The sequence below is a fragment of the Carcharhinus amblyrhynchos genome, chromosome 33, assembly GCF_965287045.1.
Source record: "Carcharhinus amblyrhynchos chromosome 33, sCarAmb.v2.hapA, whole genome shotgun sequence".
NCBI classification, from domain to species: Eukaryota; Metazoa; Chordata; class Chondrichthyes; order Carcharhiniformes; family Carcharhinidae; genus Carcharhinus; species Carcharhinus amblyrhynchos.
This window is the reverse complement of record NC_137356.1, coordinates 16,694,813-16,710,404: the sequence shown is the minus strand read 5'-3', so window position 1 is coordinate 16,710,404 and position 15,592 is coordinate 16,694,813. Positions and strand designations below refer to the sequence as shown.

Below are 15,592 nucleotides of genomic sequence, written 5' to 3'. Positions count from 1 at the left end.
GTTGGCACTGCTGCTTCAGAGTGCCAGGGACCCGTGTTCGATTCCCGGCCTGGGTCACTGCCTGCGAGGAATCTGCATGTTTAGGTTAATTGGCCATGCTAAATTGCCCCTTAGTGATCCAGGGTGTATAGATTAGAGGGATCAGCGGGGTAAATATGTCCGGAGTCTTCACGCTGTCCCCGTGTCTGCACGGTTTTCCTCCGGGTACTCCAGTTTCCTCCCACAGTCTGAAAGACGTGAAAGATAGGGTGCATTGACCCGAACAGAGTGTGGCAACTAGGGGAATTTCACAGTAACTTCATTGCCATGTTTACTGTAAGCCTACTTGTGACTAAGAAATAAACTTCAATTAACCAGACTTCCTTCCCCTTTCCTTGTAGCCCTGCAGATTTCCCGGTTTCAGAGCATTTATCCCATTCCCTTTCAGAAGTTTATCTTGAATCTGTTTCCATGGCCCATACGGGCGGCGCGTTCTCCTGATCCCCGGGAGAACAATGATTCAATTTAATTTTGGCGGAGACTGAGGGGAGGGACCAGGCAGATATTTGAAATAATTACAGAGAGAGGTGGCGTGGTGACACAGTGATTAGCACTGCTGCCTCACAGCGCCAGGGACCCGTGTTCGATTCCCAGCTTGGGTCGCTGTCTGCGAGGAGTCTGCACATTCTCCCCCGTGTCTGCGTGGGTTTCCTCCGGGTGCTCCGGTTTCCTCCAATAGTGCAAGGATATGCAGTTTAGGTTAATTGGCCGTGCTAAATTGCCCCTTAGTGATCCGGTGTGTATAGATTAGAGGGATCAGCGGGATAAATGTGCGGGGTTACTGGGATAGGGCCTCGGTGGGATTGTTGTCAGTGCAGATGGGCCAAATGGCCTCCTTCCTCACTGTAGGGATTCTATGAACTTTTAATTTAGACAGGAGCAAAGCTCAAATAGAGGAGGAATTATCTATAGAGAAGCAGCTGTGTTCATCAAGCTCCACAAGATAAAATCAGACTTCTGCTCACAGCAGATACCCCCTTGCTGGCACAAGACCTGCCAGACAATCCCCTCCCAACGCTTTACTGCGGATGCTGGAATCTGAAACTGGATAAAAGCAAATTACTGAAAAGTTTCAGATTCCAGCATCCACAATAATTTGCTTAACTCACTGCCACTTCTCTTCCAGGAACACCCACCCTCACGGTGTCACAGTGGTCAGCACAGGGACCCGAGTTCGATTCCTGGCTTGGGTCACCGTTGGTGTGGAGTTTGCATGTCCTCCCCGTGTCTGTGTGGGTTCCCTCCGGGTGGTCCGGTTTCCTCCCACAGTCTGCGAAACATGCTCATTAGGTGCATTGGCCGTGCTAAATTCTCCCTCGGTGTATCCAAACAGACGCCTGAGTGTGGTGACTAGGGGAATTTCACAGTTACTTCATTGCGATGTTAATGTAAGCCTTACTTGTGAATAATAAATAAACTTTAAAACTTTACTGCTCTTCTCTCCGCCAAGATTTCCGTATGCCGCAGCCTACCCTCTGATTTCAGCTTCTCTGCCATTTGGCCATTCACACTCTCTATTCTCTCTCTACGGGCTGCCATTAGCAGCCTTTCCCCTAGTTTCAGTTGCAATGACTCATCTTTCATTCCCTCACCCGGCAGTATAAATGTCTCCCACATTCTATGACTTTTAGCTTTGACAGAGGGTCATCTGGACGCAAAACGTTTCTTTTTTTCTCTCCTTACAGATGCTGCCTGACCTGCTGAGATTTTCCAGCATTTTCTCTCTTGGTTTCATCCTCCTAACACTTGCCTTTTGCTGACAGTCACTTGTGGGGACCAAATCTTCATCGCCCATCAATCAGACATGTGCAGGAGAGGCTTGAGTGGTCGGGAAAAGAAACCACGGCCGGAGATAGTCGGGCAATAATCTGACAGCGGGGCCAAGTGAAAGTTGATCAGTGTCAGGGAGACAGAGGAGAGGCGTGAGGATTGAGGTTGAAAGGCTGCATAAGGCTCAGGGCAATGCACCATAGTTACAGTAGGTGATGCTTTTTCACTCTATTGGCCATTTCTGAGCTCTCGTAGGGAAGTAAAACTGACCAGAGATATTCAGAGACAGAGTTTCAGGAATGGTCTAGGAAGTGGCAACTTGTTCAGAGATAGAGTCATAGAGGTTTACAGCATGGGAGCAGGCCCTTCGGCCCAACTTGTCCAAGCCAGCCTTTTTTTAACCCCCAAGCTAGTCCCAATTGCCTGCATTTGGCCAATATCCCTCTATACCCACCTTACCCATGTAACTACCTGAATGCTTTTTAAAAGACAAAATTGTACCTGCCTCGACTACTATCTCTGGCAGCTTGTTCCAGACACTTTGTGAAAAAATTGCCCATCTTAAGACCCTTTTGTATCACTCCCCTCTCACCTTAAACCTATCCCCTCTTGTTTTAGACTCCCCTACCTTTGGGAAAAGATATTGACTATCTAGCTGATCTGTGCCCCGCATTATTTTATAGACCTCTATAAGATCACCCCTCAGCCTCCTACGCTCCAGAGAAAAAAGTCCCAGTCTATCCAGCCTCTCCTTATAAACTCTTTATCCCCTCATCACAGCTTGCTCTCCCATCTATTTTAGTGCCACCTTAGTGTGGTAAAAATTGGTGTGCTCCTACTGTTAGGCATAGGCCTCCCAGGACATTTTGGGACCAGGTGCGCTTCCTGGAAACTAAGTGTTACCTTAGACACATGAGAAAGGAATGTCATTTCCTGGGCATTTTTAATTTGGTACAGCACCACGGAACTGTTTAACCCTACTTTTCCCTGATGTTGTTAAAAACGAAGCACAACTTTGTGCAGACGAGAATCAGTAAGCCGAAAATAACTGGCTAATGGATTGGTGTGCAGCATCATGGGCTGGTACAGCAAGAGAATGATGCTGTTCAATCAACATGGGGGAAGGGAATCGATTGGGGACATTACCCAAGACCGGAATCAAAACAAAAATGGGATAGAGGAACTTAAAAGACAAAGCAAGTAGAAGGCCGGAGACAAATTTTGCTCTTGCAGCACATTGTTGAACCCTTTCACTTTACTGCCTGCACTGATTAGCAACCGCAAAACCATCAGCACTCTTAGATTCACAAGTCTTCCAAAGTGCGAGATGATAAAAGACCAACCTTAAACAAAAGAGCCAAACAAAACCTTGCATTATTATTATAGAATTAGCTTGAGGCATGAATATTTAACTTTTGAAAGTTCAAACTAGAATAACTTTGAACCCACCTTTGTGTTGTGACTGGACTTTTACTAACATGAGACCAGAACGTTTTATTGATATCGTTGTGTACAGCAGAAAACACACCCAGGGAGTAATGTGATGGCTTTGCTCTGTAACCAGATAGCACTGTGATCTGAGTCAAGGGTGGTGGATTCAAAGCTCCTCTCCCGGGCTTGAACACAAAATCTAGGCTAACTCTGCAGTCTCGGGGTGGGTGAACACCTTATCCAAGATGCCACCTTTCAAGTGAACCAAAGCCTGATCCAACTGCTCAATTGAACATTGAAAGAAAAATCCCATGACAGTACTCAAAGCAGCGTAGGGACTTCTCCCAGTATCCTGGCCAACATCCATCCATCAGCCATCATCATCATCGAGAACTGATCAAAAGGTCATTTTTTTAAAAGTTTATTTATTAGTCACAATTAGGCTTACATTAACACTGCAATGAAGTTACTGTGAAAATCCCCTCGTCGCCACACTCTGGCCTCTGTTCGGGTACACTGAGGGAGAATTTATCATGGCCAATGCACCCAACCAGCACGTCTTTCGGACTTTGGGAGAAAACCAGAGCACCCAGAGGAAATCTATGCAGACACAGGGAGAACGCACAGACTCCGTACAGACAGTGACCCAAGCTGGGAATCGAACCCAAGTCCCTGGCGCTGTGAGGCAGCAGTGCTAATCACTGTGCCACCCCATTTATTGACCGTTTGTGAAATGTGACAACTGTCTCCCTCCACAACACCCGTAATTAAACTTCAAGTCAGTTTATTGGCCATGGAACGTTTTAGAACAGTGTTCAGTAGTTAAGGAATGGAAGTTCTTTCAATGACAAACCTGAAAGCAGTTTGTATTGCAAAAATTTGTAGTTTGGGTCTTTTATGGTTTCTAGCTTTTTTACAAGTCTGTTTCAAGTCCAAGACATTATCAGCAGTGGTTCCAAATAACAAACTCCCCAAACAGGTCCCATTGTGCAAGAGGTATGTAGGACATGTATGACAGTGCGTGTAGGACAGTGTGTGGAATGCTGAAATGTGAAATGCCTAGATGGCCATTGGATTTCTGAACTTTGGCTGACTGACTCTCCTCCTTTTGCAGAACACAGCATGCCTGGATGACTTTGAGCGATCAAAAACACTGGGTACAGGATCCTTTGGTAGAGTGATGTTGGTGAAGCACAAAGTTACAAAGGAACATTATGCGATGAAGATATTGGATAAACACAAGGTGAACGGATTTACTTTACCCTGTTTTACGTACTCCTAAGAAAGCTCAAGGACCACAGTGCGATCAGGGTAGCCCAATGAAAGGAAGAGCCTTGGGCAGTTTAAAATTGGATGGACATTGTTTTTATCTTGTCCATGCTAATAATAGAAACCTAAGTATTCCTGTTAAGATGTGATTTGATCTTGATTTATTATTTATTGTCACATGTATTAGTATACAGTGAAAAGTATTGTTTCTTGCATGCCTTACAGACAAAACATACCATTCATAGAGAAGGAAAGGAGAGAGTGCAGAATGTAGTGTTACAGTCATAATTAGGGTGTAGAGAAAGATCAACTTAATGTGAGGTAGATCCATTCAAAAGTCTATGGCAGCAGGGAAGAAGCTGTTCTTGAGTAGGGTGGGACATGTCCTCAGACTTTTATATCTTTTTCCCAACGGAAGAAGGCGCATGAGAGAATATTTGGGGTGCATGGGGGTCCTTAATTATGCCGGCTGCTATTCCGAGGCAACGGGAAGTGTAGAAAGAGTCAATGGATGAGAGGCTGGTTTGCGTGATGGACTGGGCTACATTCATGACCTTTTGTAGTTTCTTGCGGTCTTGGGCAGAGCAGTATTCAATACGTAGGCAGTTCATGTCCAGGATAATACGCTGTGACGTCTACATTGAATCAGTAAATGTCAAGTGGGGGGACCTGGTAGAAAAGATTGAATGCAGCGATGCCCTTAGCCCTGAGAAGACCAAAGGATATGGGGAAGTTGGAGGGGGGCGGGGCAGGGTCAGGCTACTGAATTAGATGATCAGCCATGATCAAAATGAATGGTGGAGCAGCGGTGAATGGCTGAATGGCCTATTCCTGCACTTATTTGTCAGAATTGCAAACTATCAGTGCAAACACACTATAGTCTCAGGTGCTTAAAGATCAGGTGATTTCCTTTCTCATGCTGCCCAGAACCATCTTACCCCTCAAAGTCCCCTTGTTCCAAAGCTACTGCGTTACTGACTAACTTGGTACAATTGTAGAGAACATGGTAGCTTCTGATCCCATTGCATTCCTTGTCGATGCAAAATGAAATCCCCACTGAATACAGGCGCAGAGACCAGAAGAGATAAACAACTAGCCAGGGGTTAGAGCAAGAAGGATAACAGTGGAGTACTCTTCCTGTGTGTACACTGGTATTGTTGGGATTGTAGTCTTTTTATTGAGACCCTTGGTCTGATTGAGTAGAGCTGGACAGTTTGTTAGATTGCCCCATTCCGTACTGCATGTTCATATATCCTATAATAAAGCAAGAACTGATAACCTGAATAATATATCCCAAAACCTAACCAGCAACACATGGTATGCACACGCATTCCATATGTGTACTCAGGAGCACTGCATGTATATGTAAATAGAAACATGTACACACACACACACACACACACCACCCACCTTGGGTCACCCAGGCTTGAAATATTGGCTCTATTTTCTCTCCCCAAATGCTGTCAGACCTGCTGAGATTTCCCAGCATTTTCTGTTTTTGTTTCATATTCCAGCATCCACAGTATTTTGCTTTTATATTGTTGAGCAGATGAGGTAGTTGCTTCAAGAACAGAAAACCCTCTGTGAGAAGCAAGGTCCTTTATCAGATAACAGCATGTTAGTAGCTGTGTATTTGGAGTACGTGAATTCAGCGATGTTTGACATGGCAGGTGTTCAGTGTATAAAAGAATCAGAATAAATTAAGCTCACAAAATGAGTTGACCTGCCAAATCCGCGAGCTTTGTAGCAACAAATATGAGGCTTTGAGCCATTCCTAAATTCCCCTCTTCCCCAGCCATGGTTGGCCATTGAAGTGTTCCAAATTGATGGGAGGAACATGTTTTCTTTCATGAACATTATCCGTCAATCGAGATGTGATAAAAATAATTGTGGTTTTAGCTGATACAGTGCTTGCTTTTCTTTCCTGCCCAGGTGGTAAAGCTGAAACAGATCGAACACACACTCAATGAAAAGAAGATCCTTCAGGCTGTCCGGTTCCCTTTTCTGGTGCGGCTAGTATTCTCGTTCAAGGTGAGTGTTCACTGCTGCTGGTGAATTTGCCTGGCCTCCCTCTTTCTGTCTTTGGTTGGGAAGTTTGAAAGCACGCGTAGGGCAGGGAGCAATAACTTCCTCAGACAAACAGAACTGAAGATTGCCTGTCTCTTTCTGTAATCCTTATGTGCTTTTCAAGGTGATCGTGTTTGGTATCTGTGGTGTTTGCTAAGGTTCCAGTGGCTATGGTCAGTCTGTGCCTTGACGGTTTTACTGCAAATATTTGATTTCATTTCATTTATTATTGCCACATATATTGGTATACAGTGAAAGGTATTGTTTCTTGCGCGCTGTACAGACAAAATATACATTTCATAGAGAAGGAAGTGAGACAGTGCAGAATGTCGTATTACGGTCATAGCTAGGGTGTACAGAAAGATTAATATAAGGTAAGTCCATTCAGAAGTCTGTTGGCAGCAGGGAAGAAGCTGTTCTTGAGTTGGTTGGTACGTGATCTCAGACTTTTGTATCCCTGTGGAAGAAGTTGGAAGAGAGCACTGTCGTGTGTATGTCTGTGTGTGCATGTTGGTGTTTGAACAAAGAACAAAACGGCACAGGAAACAGGCCCTTCGGCCCAACGAGCCCGTGCCACCATTTTAACATTGTGCTTTTCCTCTTCCACCCTTGACCCATGTCTATGCTTATGGCACCCACATTGGAAACCAGATTGAGGGGAGTTTGCGTGTGTGTGTATCTGTGTATGAGCGCATGTGTGTTAACATGTGTGCCCATTTCCATTTACATATACATGCAGTACATCTGAGTACATGTATGGAATTAATGTGCATACGATGTGTTGCCAGTTTGTCTGGGATGTGTGGGGTCTGTGATTATGGCTACTTTTCCAAGGCCGCTGCAAGTGTGCTTAGAGTCAATGGATGGGAGGCAGGTTTGTGTGATGGACTGGGCTACATTCATGGTGTTTTATAGTTCCTTACGGTCTTGGTCAGAACAGGAGCCATACCAATCTGTGACACATCTGGAAAGGATGCATTCTATGGTGCATCTGCAAACATTGCGGACAGGGAAAAAATGCTGCAGATGGCTGTGTTCCAGATGAATTGCTGACTCAGTATTTCCTCGCCTTGCCTTTTCTCGCTGCCTCCGACATGCGCTTGCTTTCGGAGGAGGTCACAGTTTTTTATCATGATGCAGCAATCATGATCTCCCAGGACTCGAAGCAGATATCAGAACTCCAAAGAGAGGCCTTCTTGTTGCGCTTCCTTTGACCGGCAAGAGATTGCCTCTAGACCTGAGGTCCCTGTAGAATGTTCACTTTTGTCACCGAGTGTCAGGATTCTGGCTGTATAACCGGCCCAACTCAGTTGGTTTGAATGCCTGGTGTGCCAGCTGGGGAGAGCATCGTGGCACCAGGCAATTTGTCCTGCCATTAGAAGTTTCCAAAAGCTGCTTACACGAAAGTGGTTGAGCTTCTTAGCCTGAGACAAAGTGTCAAGCAGAGTGGGCAGCAATATTGTTCTATATATTATCATCCCGGATCCCAGCACCAGGGAGGCGAACCACCATCCGCGACTCCCGTCTGCATCCGCCAAAACGCTTGTCTGACCCCCTCACTATGAAGTCCCCTATTAACACTGCAAAGGGGTAAGTTTTTCACTCAGAGGGTGGTGGGTGAGTGGAATCGGCTGCCGTCGGTGGTGGTAGAGGTGAACTCGCTGGGGTCTTTGAAAAGACTTCTGGATGAGTACATGGGATTTAATGGGATTGGGAGTTACAGACAGTTCTATGGCCTGGTAGGTATGGATCTGATCGGTGCAACTTGTGGGCCGAAGGGTCTGTTTGTGCTGTAGTGTTCTATGTTCTATTATCAGTTTGGTAAGCAGACTTACTCCTCTTCATCCTCAGACTGATCTTCAAAGTCTTCCAAAAGCTACACTCACTTTGGCAATTCTTGCATGCATCTCATTGCACGCTCGAGAAAGTGTGCATTGCCGTGAGTAGATTTACCCACTGACAGGTTGATCCTTGGGCTCAAGATGGGGCACGCTTGTCGCATTGTTGCATGCACTGAAGAACAAGACCGTGCTACCTTGCATCTCCAGCTCTGAGCTGGCAGCCAGCCCATGGGGTGGGTCATTGGCTAACAGGGAACTGCGCGGTATATACTTGGAGGGGTTGGTCCGTGCCTGGAGTCATTTCACATGGAGCAGAATTCTGAACATGTGATATCGGATTTCAATGCCGGGATCACCATCCCAGAAGGTATCAGAGAGCTGAGTGAAGAGGAACTTGTTGAAAAGTGTTGGAGGCAGCACACAGCCCTGTTTAAACTCCATTAGTGACAAGAAATGGGCCAAAAGACTTCTTCGCGGATCTATCCACTTGAGTAGCAACCTTCGGAGATCTGTGGATATGAACCCCAAGATCTCTCTGTTCCTCTACATTCCTCAGAATGCTGCTGTTGACCCTGTAATTTGAATTCAAGTTTGTCTTTCCAAAATGAATCACCTCGCACTTATCAGGGTTAAACTCCATTTGCCACTTCTTGGCCCAGCTCTGCATACTATCAATGTCTCTTTGCAGCCTGTAAGAGCCCTCCACCTCATTCACTACTCAAATCTTGGTGTCATCAGCAAATTTACTAACCCACCCTTCAGCCCCCTCTTCCAAGTCATTGATAAAACTCACAAATAGCAAAGGACCCAGCACTGATCCTTATGGTACACTGCTGGTAACTGGCCTCCAGTCTGAAAATTTTCCTTCCACCACCACCGTCTGTCTTCTATGAGACAGCCAGTTACTTATCCAATCGGCCAAATTTCCTTCTATCTCACACCTCCTTACCTTTCTTCATGAGCCTACCATGGGGAACCTTATCACAGTGGGGTTCCTCAGGGGCTGGTACTGGGACCAGTGCTTTTCTTGACCTTTATGAATGACCGAGACTTGAGTTTGCAGGGCACAGTTTCAACATTTGCAGATGACAGAGAACTTGGAAGTGTTGTGAACTGTGAGAAAGTTGGTATTGGACTTCAGCAGGACATGGAATGGGGAGAACACGGGGCAGATGAACTTTATTGCAGGAAAGTGCAAATGTTACATTTTAGTAGGAAGAAAGAGGAGAAGTTGTATAAAATAGACAATTCTAAAGTGGTGCAGACACCGAGAGACCTAACTGTGTATGTGTGAAAATTGCTGAAGCCGGCAGGGCAGGTTAAGAAAGTGGTTAAAAAAGACATGTGGGGTCATAGAGAACAAAAGCAAGGAAGTTATAATGGACCTTCATCAAACACTGCTTTGGCCAAGGCTGGAGTATTGTGTGCAATTCAGGACACTGCACTTGAGGAAGGATGTGAAGGCTTTGAGAGGGAGTGCAGAGAAACGTTATGAGAATGGTTCAAGGGGAGAAGGGCTGTGGGTATGTGAATACATTGGAGAAGCCACTTTTAAATGTATTTGCTCACGGAATAGAGACGTTGCTGGCCAGGCCTGCATTTATTGCCCATCCCCTCATTGCCCTTGAGAAGGTGGTGGTGAGCTGCCTTCTTGAACCGCTGCAGTCCATCTGGTGCAGGTACACCCACCGTGCGCAGCAACAGTGATGGAACGGCAGATGTATTTCCAAGTCAGGATGGGGTTTGGCTTGGATCTTGAAGGTAGTGTTCCCATGCATCTGCTGCCCTTGCCCTTCTAGGTGGCGGAGGTCACAGGTTTGGAAGCTGCTGCTGAAGGAACTTTGTGAATTGTTTTCCTGAGAGAGCGTTGAGAAGAGATTTGATGAGGGTGTTCAAAATTAGGGGCAGATGGTAGTGCAATGGCAATATCACTGGACTAATCATCCAGGGCCCAAGGCTTAATGTTGAAAACCACAAGTTTTAATGTTGCAAGTGGGCTTACATTAACACTGCAATGAAGTTACCGTGAAGTTCCCCTAGTTGCCATGGTCCAGCACCTGTTCAGGTACACTGAGAGAAAAATTAGCACGGCTAGTGCACCTAATCAGCATGTCTTTCGGACTGTGGGAATAAACTAGAGCACCCAGAGGAAACCCATGCAGGCATGGGGAGAATGTGCAGACTGCATACAGTGACCCAAGCTGGAAAGCGGACCCGGGTCCCTGGCGCTGTGAGGCACCACTGCTAACCACCGTGCCACACAAGGTACTGGACAGGAGCATTATCAAACAAAAATTGCCAAAGCAGGGGATGGGTTGACCAAAAGACTAGTTAAAGAGACAAAAGCCTTTATCAAAGCACATTGACTGTTGGACATATTGTCAAATAAGCTGCATTTACTGCTATATTCCATGATCACAACAGCTGATCTAATGTACTCATATTGCCACTCATAATCCTTTGCGGTGCCTTGCATATAAATACAAGTGTTTTATGGTGTTTCTAACCAAAGTTATGGCAGTAAAATAGCGGAAGGTGTGAGGAAACGGCTCAATGTTAAAAACCGATGACCAACCTAGCACAGTCATTCCACTATCCACCCACGTGCGCAGACACAACTCTTAAAGACCATCAAAGGGCCATTGAGCTGACCACCACCTTGCACAACAGCCCTAATCAACCCTTCTCCAAATTGTATCTATTGCAGTCAATAATTTGATAATAATATTCCTTTTACTTCATTGCAGCGTTAACGTAAGCCTACTTGTGACACTAATAAATAAACTTTACAACTTGTCGCTTTCAACATTAAACCTTGGGCCCTGGATTATAAGTCCAGTGACATTACCACTATACAGTGGTTAGCACTGCTGCCTCACAGCGCCAGGGACCCAGGTTCAATTCCCGGCTTGGATCATTGTCTGGGTGGAGTCTGCACATTCTCCCCGTGTCTGTGTGGGTTTCCTCTGGGTGCTCCGGTGTCCTCCCACCGTCTGAAAGACGTGCTGGTTAGTGTGCATTGACCCGAACAGGCACTGGAATGTGGCGACTAGGGAAATTTCACAGTAACTTTGTTGTAGTGTTAATATAAGCCTACTTGTGACTAATAAATAAACTTTACTTTTTAACCCCTTGTGTGAGACTGGATCCGACAGCTGGAGTTTGTAAAAGGGCGCGCTCTTACCACGCCATTCACACCATGCTCGCACTGCAGCAAGGTCGGAAGATTTGGCGCCCAGCCAGATCTCTGTTCACCCCAGCGCAATGGGAAACTCCTGCCAGCGTGAATGACCATTACATTCCAGCCAAAGGCTAGCAACCTTTGTGGTGATTCACCAGCTTGTGTACGGTTCAGTGGTGTGGAGGATGCTGAGTGTAAGAATTCCTCTGCTGTTCTGAGGGGCTTGTTTTTAATCTGCGTTCTCTTCCTTTTGTCTCCAGGATAACACTAATTTGTACATGGTGATGGAATATATTCAAGGCGGAGAGATGTTTTCACACTTAAGGAAAAGCGGAAGATTCAGGTTAGTCTCATAAGGAATGATGCAGAGTTTGATTGTTGAGTAATTCACATCATAACAGCATAAACAACATTGGAAATGTGACCAAACACTTTCGAGTTCTAGAGGTTTACAGCATGGAAACAGGCCCTTCGGCCCAACTTGTCCATGCCACCCTTTTTTTAACCATTAAGCTAGTTCCACTTGCCTGTATTTAGCCCATATCCCTCAATACCCATCTTACCCATGTAACTGTCTAAACGCCTTTCAAAAGACAAAATTGTACCCGTCTCTACTGCCTCTGGCAGTTTGTTCCAGACACTCACCATCCCCTGTGTGAAAAAATTGCCCCTCTGGACCCTTTTGTAACTCTCCCCTCTCTCCTTAAACCTATGTCTTCTAGCTTTAGACTCCCCTACCTTTGGGAAAAGATCTAGCTGATCTATTATTTTATAGACCTCGATAAGATAATCCCTCAACCTTCTACACTCCAGACAAAAAAGTCCCAGTCTATCCCGCCTCTCCTTATAACTCAAACCATCAATCCCAGTAGCATCCTAGTAAATCTTTTCTGCACTCTTTCTAGGTTGATAATATCCTGAAGACAGTTGCAAACAGTGATTGTTTCTCTCGTACACAATATTTCACCTTCTGTTTTAGTAACTCTGTCTTTGTTTTATCCTATGTAAATGATTAGTGGTTAGAAGGTGATCGGTCACTTAATAGGTTCCTAATGTCCATTCATATTATGCTGAAGACAGTCTTGTTTGACATCTGACTTTGCACACTAAAGCATGTATCATAAAGGACTGAAGCCGGTACAAGTGCAGAACTATGAAATATGTTCACGAGTATTTTATTTACTTATTTATTTGTTAGTGTCACAAATAGGCTTACATTAACACCGCAATGAAGTTACTGTGAAAATCCCCGAATCGCCACACTCCAGTGCCTCTTCAGGTACACTGAGGGAGAATTTCACATGGCCAATGCACCCTAACTGGCACGTATTTCAGACTATGGGAGGAAACCGGAGCATCCGGAGGAAACCCACGCAGACACAGGGAGAATGTGCAGACTCCACACAGACGGTGACCCAAACCAGGAACCGAGCCAGGAAGACAGCACAGAATCAGTTAAAGAAAGACAAAATTACATTTACATCAAACTGTCTCATGTTACGGCAACAACTTGCATTTATGTAGCACCTTTAAAGAAATAAAATACCTAAAATGTTGTTCAAGAGCCTCAAAGTGTTTCTTTATAGTTTACTGGCACAGTGGTTAGCACTGCTGGTAGTCCCTGGCGCTATGAGGCAGCAGTGCTATATAAGGTGCTATATAAAGGCAAGTTGTTGCCGAGCATGAGACAACTTGATGTAAATGTAATTTTGTCTTTCTTTTACGGATTCTGTGTTCTCTTCTCTGTCTGTAATTTTCATATGTAGACCTTTGTTTCTTCTTCTTTCCCTCCCTCTCTCCATTTCTCTGGTTGGCTACCCCACACTTTTACTATTGTGTCCCATTCTCCTTCTCACAGTTGTCCTCTTCTTTCTCTCTTGCATGCCTTTCTTTGCCTCAGTACAACCGTCTCTCCTGCTTTCCCTTCATCAGTCTATCCAGTTTCTGTGTTACTGCCTGCTAAAGTCTGAGGGATACAGCTGGCTGGGGAGTTAGCTGAGGAGGCAATGTGGCACAGTGATTATCACTGCTTACCTTCCAGTGCCAGGGACCCGCGGTCAATTCTAGTTTGGGTCACTGTCTGTGCAGACTCTGCACGTTCTCCCCGTGTCTGCGTGGGTTTCCTCCAGATGCTCCAGTTTCCTCCCATTGTCTGAAAGATGTGCTGGTTAGGGTGCAGTGGCCATGCTAAATTCCCTTGGTGTACCCGAACATGTGCCGCAGGGAATTTTCACAGAAACATCACTGCAAAGTTAATGTAAGCCTGCTTGTGACACTAATAATAAATTAAATAAAGTTCACAACTCGTGGGACTGCAAGTGGATGTGACAGAATTAGGAGATTTTTTTTGTGGTAGTTTTAAATGTGAATGATTCCTTCAAGCAACACTGCGACTGCGAAAGCTGGAAAGGATTGTTGGTCACAAGTCCCTTTGACAGGCCGAAAGATTAAATGTGTAAGAGTAATATGGTCTCATTGTACAGAGCAGGAAAGGTCACTGTTGATAACCGTTACCCTCTTTAAGTTGGAACAAACATACCATTGAGTGCACGGCACGGTGGCACAGTGGTTAGCACTGCTGCTTCACAGCCTCAGGGACCCGGGTTCAATTCCCGGCTCGGGTCACTGTCTCTGTGGAGTTTGCACATTCTCCTCGTGTCTGCGTGGGTTTCCTCCGGCTGCTCTGGTTTCCTCCCACGGTCCAAAGATGTGCGGGTTAGGTTGATTGGCCATGCTAAAATTGTCCTGAGATGCGTAGGTTAGAGGGATTAGCGGGCAAAATATGTAGGGATTTGGGGGTAGGGCCTGGGTGGGATTGTGGCCAGTGCAGACTCAATGGGCCGAATGGCCTCTTTCTGCACTGTAGGGTTTCTGTGGAGTGATTTTGTGTGTTTGAGCTGCTCTCTGTCGTTCGTCTTTTCCATAATGTTGCCATAGGGCAGGCTGTTGACGTTAAATGGGGATTGGCTGCTTTATCCATACAGACCTTGTCTAAGCGATGGGCAGCCTACGATCCACTATATCATCACCCAGTTTGTTCCGCTGCAAAGGATGTGCTTCTGGCCAAAACATCAGCTCCTGCAGTTATTTTGCCACTTTCCTCTTGTATTACATAGAAATATGGAAGGTAGAAGCAGGAGGAGGCCCTTCGAGCCTGCTCCACCATTCATCATGATCTTGGCTGATCATCCAACTCAATAGCCTAATCCTGCTTTCCTCCCCATAACCTTTGATCCCATTTGCCCCAAGTACCATATCCAGCCACCACTTGAATACATTCAATGCTTTGGCATCAACTACTTCAAAGAACAAAAGAACAAAGAGCAGTACAGCGCAGGAACAGGCCCTTAGGCCCTCCAAGCCTGTGCTGACCATGATGCCTGCCGAAACTAAAACCGTATGCACTTACAGAGTCCATATCCTTCCATTCCCATCATATTCATGGACTTGTCTAATTGCCCCTTAAATACCGCGATCGTACCTGCTCCCACCCCCTCCCCTGGGCAGCACGTTCCAGACACTCACCACCCTCTGTGTAAAAAACTTGCCTCGCACAACTCCTCTAAACTTTTCCCCACGCACCTTAAACCTATGTCCCCTAGTACTTGACTTTTCTACCCTAGGAAAGAGCATCTGACTGTCCACTCTGTCCATGCCTCTCATAATCTCGTAAACCTCTCTATCAGGTCGCCCCTCAACCTCCGTCGTTCCGGTGACAACAAACTGAGTCTATCAAACCTCTCCTCATAGCTAATACCCTCCAGACCAGGCAACATCCTGGTAAACCTCTTCTGTACCCTCTCCAAAGCATCCACATCCTTCTGGTAGTGTGGTGACGAGAATTGTACACAATATTTTAAATGAGGCCTAACTAAGGTTCTCTAGAGCTCCAGCATGACCTGCCAATTTTTATACTCGATGCCCTGACCGATTAAGCAAGCATGCCATATGCCTTCTTGACTATCTTATCCAGCTATGTTTCCACTTTCAGTGA

At 45.6% G+C, this 15,592-nt stretch overlaps 1 protein-coding gene across 4 annotated transcripts in view; it reads left to right on the top strand.

The window, feature by feature from the left end:
• The window catches only part of LOC145360872 (cAMP-dependent protein kinase catalytic subunit alpha-like), a 152,064-nt gene that overhangs the window by 117,609 nt on the left and 18,863 nt on the right, over positions 1-15,592 (top strand). For all 4 annotated transcript variants that reach the window (XM_080216368.1, XM_080216370.1, XM_080216369.1 and 1 more), the window contains exons 3-5: positions 4,355-4,483; positions 6,442-6,540; positions 11,859-11,941. In XM_080216368.1, coding sequence (XP_080072494.1) covers positions 4,355-4,483; positions 6,442-6,540; positions 11,859-11,941 — 311 coding nt within the window. The remainder of the gene's footprint in view (positions 1-4,354; positions 4,484-6,441; positions 6,541-11,858; positions 11,942-15,592) is intronic.